The 6,837-nt window shown below is 37.6% G+C and overlaps 1 protein-coding gene across 1 annotated transcript; it reads right to left on the reverse strand.

Annotated features, from left to right (window-relative positions):
• Window positions 1-5,706: 5,706 nt before the first annotated feature.
• Window positions 5,707-6,470, reverse strand: LOC108973168. Its single transcript, XM_018940232.1, has 3 exons — window positions 6,218-6,470; window positions 5,798-6,133; window positions 5,707-5,744 (listed from the first exon to the last, which is right to left on the reverse strand). The coding sequence occupies exons 1-3, from the start codon at window positions 6,468-6,470 to the stop codon at window positions 5,707-5,709; spliced, it is 627 nt and encodes a 208-aa protein (XP_018795777.1).
• Between the last annotated feature and the right edge of the window lie 367 nt (window positions 6,471-6,837).

Below are 6,837 nucleotides of genomic sequence, written 5' to 3' on the forward strand. Positions count from 1 at the left end.
CCATTTGTGTTGCTTCCTTGTTCAGTCTGGAGAAAGCGGAGCTAACGGCGCGGGTGTTGAGGACAATGATATCAATATCATCGGCATACGCCAGCAGCTGTACACTCTTATAGAAGATGGTACCTTCTMCATTTAGTTCTGCAGCTCGAACTATTTTCTCCAGAAGCAGGATGAAAAAGTCGCACGATAAGGAATCGCCTTCTCTGAAACCTCGTTTGGTATCGAACGGCTCAGAGAGGTCCTTCCCTATTCTGATGGAGTTTTGGTGCTGCTCAACGTCAGCTTACACAGCCGTGTAAATTTTGCAGGGATGCAAAATTCAGACATCGCGGCGTAAAGGTAGCTCCTTTTCGTGCTGTCGAAAGCAGCTTTGAAATCGACGAAGAGGTGGTGAGTGTCGATTCTCCTTTCACGGGTATTTCCCAAGATTTGGCGCATGGTGAATATCTGATCGGTTGTTGATTTTCCAGATCTGAAGCCACACTGATAATCTTTCACACAATACGCTCGATGGAACCTTATTTGCGATATTGAGGAGCTTATTCCACGAGAGTTGGCGCAGATTGTGGGGTCTCCTTGTTTGAGGATTGGGCATAGCACACTGAAATTCCAATCGTTGGGCATGCTTTAGCCGACCATAGTTTACAAAGAAGCTGATGCATGCTCCTTATCAGATCTTCGYCGCCGTGTGTGAATAGCTCGGCCGGCAATCCATCGACCTGCTTTGTTGTCCTTCAGGCGGGTAATTGCTATTCGAACTTCTTCCTGGTCGGGATATGGAACTTCTGCTCATCGCCATCGATTGGGGAATCGCGTTCGCCTTCTCCTGCTCCCTCCATAATTTAACTACGCTCTGGGCATCGGTGACTAGATCACCTTTGGGGGTTCTACAAGAGTATGCTCCGGTCTTGAAACCTTCTGTAAGCCGCCGCATTTTTTCGTAGAATTTTCGAGAGTACTAGCTGTTCTGTTGTATTTTCCGAAAACCAATGGTTTCGGTTGCAGCTGTACGTAAGGAGTTTGAAATTCCATCCCACAGTTCCCTTATACCGAGTTGTTGACGAGTGCTCTCAGAAAGCAGAAGTGTAAGCCGAGTAGAAAACCGTTCGGCTGCCTGCTGTGATTGCAGCTTCTCGACGTCGAACCTTCCTTGTTTTTTGATGCACAGAGGGGCGTGCGAATCTTGGCTGCAACAAGATAGTGGTCCGAGTCGATGTTAGGACCTCGGAGCGCACGCACATCTAAAACACTGGAGACGTRTCTTCTGTCTATCACAACATGATCGATCTGGTTGGTGGTTTTTCGATCCGGAGATATCCACGTAGCTTGATGTATCTTCGTATGCTGGAATCTAGTACTACAGATAACCATATTTCGTTCCGCGGTGAAGTCGATGAGYCTCTACCCATTTGGGGATGTTTCCTCGTGGAGGATTAATTTACCGACCGTAGTGCCAAAGATACCTTCTTTGCCCACCCTAGCGTTAAAGTCGCCAAGCACGATTTTGACATCGTGGCACTCATAAAAGGCACCTTTGGTCACATCGTCCTTCTCTTCCGTCGGGGCGTGGGAGCAAATCAGCGATATGTTGAAGAACCTCGCTTTGATGCGGATTGTGGCTAGACGTTAATTCATCGGGGTGAATGATAGTACTCGGCGACGGAGTCTCTCTCCCCCCACGAATCCCATACCAAACTTGCGCTCCTTTATATGGCCACTGTAGTAAATGCCACAAGGACCTACTCGTCTCTGTCCTTGTCCCGTCCATCGCATTTCTTGGATGGCGGAGATGTCAGCCTTTATTTTTGCGAGGACATCAACCAGCAGGGCAGCGGCACCTTCCCAATAAAGGGACCGGACATTCCAGGTGCATGCCCTCAATTCGTAGTCCTTATATCGTTGGCCATGGTCGTAATCAAAAGTGGGGTCTCTCATCCGAGGCTGTTGTTGCGTTTTCATTGGGGTGGTTTTGTTTACGTGGCGGGTTCCAAACCCAGCGCACAACCCTATGCAGGGAATGTTTCTCCTTCTTACTCTAGCTCGCCTTCAAACGGATGTTCTTAGGCTACCCAGAGGATACTTGGTCAAGGACCGAAAGTCGTGAGCTGCTTGCGTCATATGTAAAAGATTCGTTTCTGGCCACTCCCAAGAAAATGGCGATCAGAGAACTTTTCTCACTTGTGTGAACTTCTACACATGACTCCATCTATCCATCGGCTTACTACAGCATATAACTGCTGTAAAAACTTAACGATCGGAATCAAATGCTTGCATGGGAAACTTCCTCATGTGAAGATATATATATATTCACGAAATTTGATATGAGTTATTGTTCGTAGAAATAATGTAATATCGGAAGGAATTGTTCRGATCGGCTCACTATAGCATATAGCTGCCATACAAACCGAGCGAGTGTATGGAAAACTCTCGTATTTGACAGTGTATATTCACGATATGAATTACTACTTAAGGTGATAATATAATCTCCGAAAAATTGTTGAAATTGGATTAGCACAGCTTATAGCTTCCATATAAACTGAGCACATAGTTACTAAAAGAAATGCACCTCTGAAGAGTATATTAGCTTCGGTGCAGCCGAAGTTAACGTGTTTTCTTGGTTTTTAATAAAACTGATTGGGAAGCATCAATTTTTTTTTTTTTTGAAAAAGTTTAGAGTTTGTTAAATCGAAATTTTTAGCGTTTTGGTGTGAGTTTCATAGTAGGTTGAAAAAAATGCGAAGGGATACATTTCCAAAGCCTTGGTGTCGTTGACCATTAAGCAGTTTTTTTAGTATGCAATGAAATGGAAAAATTTTAAGGAAGAACCATGTTCAAGTKCAGCAAAAAATATTAAGCTATCGCTTTTTGAAAGAATTAAAGTAGATTTTTTGAACTGTATAGACAAATTTTTCAAGGTAGTTATCACATTAATAGTTTTATTTATGCTTCAGAAGCTTTTCTCTAGATAGTTATTGGACGTCTTGTAGTCCTCAACTTTATAGTGAGCAAAATATATGTATATAGAATAAAAACGACTCGGTCAAACTGAAATCGTATAATTTATTTTCTTGACATGTTCATATTTCAGTTAAATAAGCCGAATCGGACTTCGAATTCCATCCGATTCTCCACCGTATAAAATAGTGTACATATCAAAGAGCTGCAACGAGTATGATTAAATCAGAACAAGCAGTCGTGCTAAAACACAATCAAATCAATTTAGTTCATCGTGGACAACATTGTTGATCAATTCGAGTAGCCGCCAACGACAACTGATTTGATGCTACATGAACAATCTGTTCTTCGGCTATTACGATCGAGTAAACGGTATGGCTGGCTTCGGTTTAATCAAATCGTACATACATATATATGCATGTACTCGACGTAATTTAGATTATATAAATAACATATGCATATCCATACAATTGTAGGTATTTGAAATACAAGTGGAACAGAAGTGACCAGTAAATCTGGGATTAGGGGATGATATTTTCTGCTAATGCGAATGTTCATAAACAAATCATGTATAAGCTGATCGCTAGTGATTCAAAGTTGTTCCTTATCGCTAATTTGAAGAGAAACGATTCGATTCCTGTACATGAATCGAACTGACAGAATCAGATAGACTAACGGATCAATATTCGATTATGAACAAAAATTATTACTCGTTGCAGTTCTCTGTTACATATATGTATATAAACCAACCAACCATCAAGATATAGGGATAAAAATTCGCCCAGATAGGTATCGCACTTAAACAGTTACRTCTAAAAATTATGGTTGGAATCGCACCATGAATTTTAAAGCTTCCAGATAACAACTATGACTTGATTGACTGGGTTTTTGGTTTAGGCTCGTTTTTCCCCTCCAAATATGAGGGTTGGTTAGAAAAAAAAATTTGGAAAAAATTCTTTGTTCGATATTTTTATTCATTGCAAACGCACTACTGAGGTGTACCGACTTAAACATCTGCTGTAAACAACTAGTCGACAGATGGCACATTGTCACAGTAATAAAGGACAGTCCTACCAATTTAACAAAATACATATTTTAAATATCAWTTGCCACATGAATTCAAATTCAAATTTGCGAGGATTTTCATAATAGAGATCGGGTATGTAAAATATGATCCTTTGTATATAGTATAATAGTTTAACGTCGAAGATAGAATTAATTACATAGCTTCACATAACAACTTTTTCAATGAGATCTCTACAAACAAAAACGGCAAATTTAAGTTTTTATTCAGCCCAATTCACGAACATACGACGATTTTGGTGATCAAGCGGCTTCAGGTTGCAAGGATGTAGGATATCTTCGCAAAATCCGCCACAACGGCGTCACAGAGATGTCTATCGCTTGAGAACGATGTATGAGAGACTGTTTTGGATCTTCCTTAATTGATGCGGTAGCGACAGCAATATTCTCGACACTACGGATTAAAAATTGTTCACTAGATGGTCAATTGTTGATCTGAAAGGACGATTTTGACGACCATAAATTAAGCTTAGCGCTCTTAAAGTTAAATCCACGACTCTGAATTTCGGTAGTAAATTTTAATCATTTCGACAAGTTGTTGGATCGTATATATTTTAATGATGACGTCGGTTGCTGTCCCTATCAGTCTACTTTTGTAGCGTTGAATAACCCGTTACTACAACGATTTCGACTCTATGTCAATTTTATCTAACTGCAATTGCGAGGACAATCGTCTTTAGTTTATAATGATTATCTGAGATATTATATGTTTTTACTATTGAACACCCAAAATAAACGCCATTAGATAAACTTAATTTTTGTTTTTAAATGTCTCCCACATTACTAAACCATTTGTATGAATTTTAATATTGCATGCTCTCAATTTTTATTTTATTTAATATTGCATGCTCTCAATTTTACACATCGCCACGATGTATACTATTTGGGTGCAGCTGAACTTTGTTTTTATTCACATGTTTTATAATAATCTCGATATATGTGACCTGGTCTACGGAAAGGGGGCTTAGGTGTCAAAAAATCCAAAAAATCAATTTTCACTTTTTAGTTGATTCGGATGGAAGATGAGATTTTTAACAGCTGTTTCCCAGAAAACTAGTTCTCGCACGTTAGCTCCCTTTTCGTAGACCAGGTCACATATAATATTTGTAATGTTTCAATATAATATATACATATTTATGTACAAGTATATTAGGATTTAATGTTATTTTCAATGAAGTTTTTTAATAAATGTTAAACTGAAACACTCTTGCACTGAAGTAAGTAACATTCCTTTATATACTACAATTGATAAAGAATAGGGAATGTTACAATTATTTTCTCATAAACAAATCAATGAAAAAAAATTAAGATTAATAATTATTTTTAAATTAATATTTTATCCTAACGAAATAATTCTTATATTTAAATTTTTATTTACGCTTACAAAATAAGAGTTGTTTGACTCTTAACTTTAATTTATTTCTTACAGAATAATGGTTATGCAGTGAGTTTTAAATAACTCTTTCGCAATAATAGTTGAAGAGTAAGCTTTTTCTTTTGCCTTGACAAATTGTATTCTCACGTTATTACTTTCAAATAATAAACTCAAAGAAAATAAAATTTATGAATTAAAAAACAAAAACAAATATCAAAAGGGACATATTCGTGTAGTGTTCGAAAAATCAAAAATTTCCACATATACCCGAACTTTCCTTCATACTTATTTTTTTAGTCAAAAATTATGCAATAACTGTTATTTTCTGTACCTGTTTGAGAAAATTTTAATTTATAATTATAATATAATTTAGTTAAGCCTTACCTTCAGATGGATGCGGATCTGATATACCCGATCCGCTTATTATAACGTTGTTGGCTGTATTCGAGTTATCATCCATTTTGCTTAAAACATTGCCTGAAATTCCTGCAATACCGTTTCCAGGTATAGTTGTCAAACTTGTAGATATACTAGTAGGAGATACCAAATTATCGTTTCGAAGAGCACTAACAACGCTCGAAACACTAGAAGAAGAAGCATAAGTATTCCCAAGTGCGGTTTGAATTTGGGATGTTGTAACCACTCGATGTACTGTGTACATCATATGCCCTGAAGAGACTGTAGTAGCCAACGTTTCTCCACCAGAATCAATTTTGATATCTGAAGAAAAGGCATCGCAATTATTATTGGTCTGATTCGCATAACATTGGGTTTGAGTAGATGCTGCTATTAGCCCTTCCTTACTTTCATTTCTTTCGTCACAATTAAATACTCCTTCGTTACAGTCAAAAAGTCCATTCGACATGCAAATTGATTTTTGACTGAGTTGCACTGAATTTCGAACTGCTTGATTTTGATGTTGAGTCTGTTGACCCAGAGGATTAAAATATGGTTGACTTTCTAACGATGATGATAAAATAGATGCAGATCCCAATCGTCCGTTAGTAGCTGCTTTAAAAACATCATCTTGGCACCTGTAATCCGTATTACAAGACATTCGAGCTCTATAATTATAAATAACAACAATATTTATTCTAGTGCCCTGTATGTATCATTTTATGCAGAGTATAAGTCAATTTAGAATTTTAAGTAACAGTAAAAACTTGACTATAAACTTATCGTCAACATACATAATACTTAAAACAAGCACGGAAATGCTAAGTTAAAGGTGTAAACTAAATCGTGTGTGACTTATCGCAATGGATATAAGAAAGCATGTTCTACTTATAACAATGTGTCTTTGTAATTAAAATAGATACATAGAAGCGGAAACTTGGGTTAGCCCTAACTAATATCAGGATTTTCGAGTATCCGTCTGACAGAAACTTGAAGATATGACACAAAATTTATTCAGGAATCAATAT

Source organism: Bactrocera latifrons, unplaced genomic scaffold (genome assembly GCF_001853355.1).
Source record: "Bactrocera latifrons isolate USDA-ARS-PBARC rearing strain unplaced genomic scaffold, ASM185335v1 scaffold_461, whole genome shotgun sequence".
Classification (NCBI taxonomy): Eukaryota; Metazoa; Arthropoda; class Insecta; order Diptera; family Tephritidae; genus Bactrocera; species Bactrocera latifrons.

Excerpts from the sequence above, each read along its gene's own strand:
- LOC108973168 (XM_018940232.1), bottom strand. The coding sequence starts at position 6,470 with ATGTCTTGTAATACGGATTACAGGTGCCAAGATGATGTTTTTAAAGCA. Across the intron at positions 6,134-6,217 it reads TTGTGACGAAAGAAATGAAA|ATATCAAAATTGATTCTGGT; the intron begins GTAAGGAAGGGC and ends CCTTTTCTTCAG. Across the intron at positions 5,745-5,797 it reads AGATCCGCATCCATCTGAAG|GTACAGAAAATAACAGTTAT; the intron begins GTAAGGCTTAAC and ends TTTCTCAAACAG.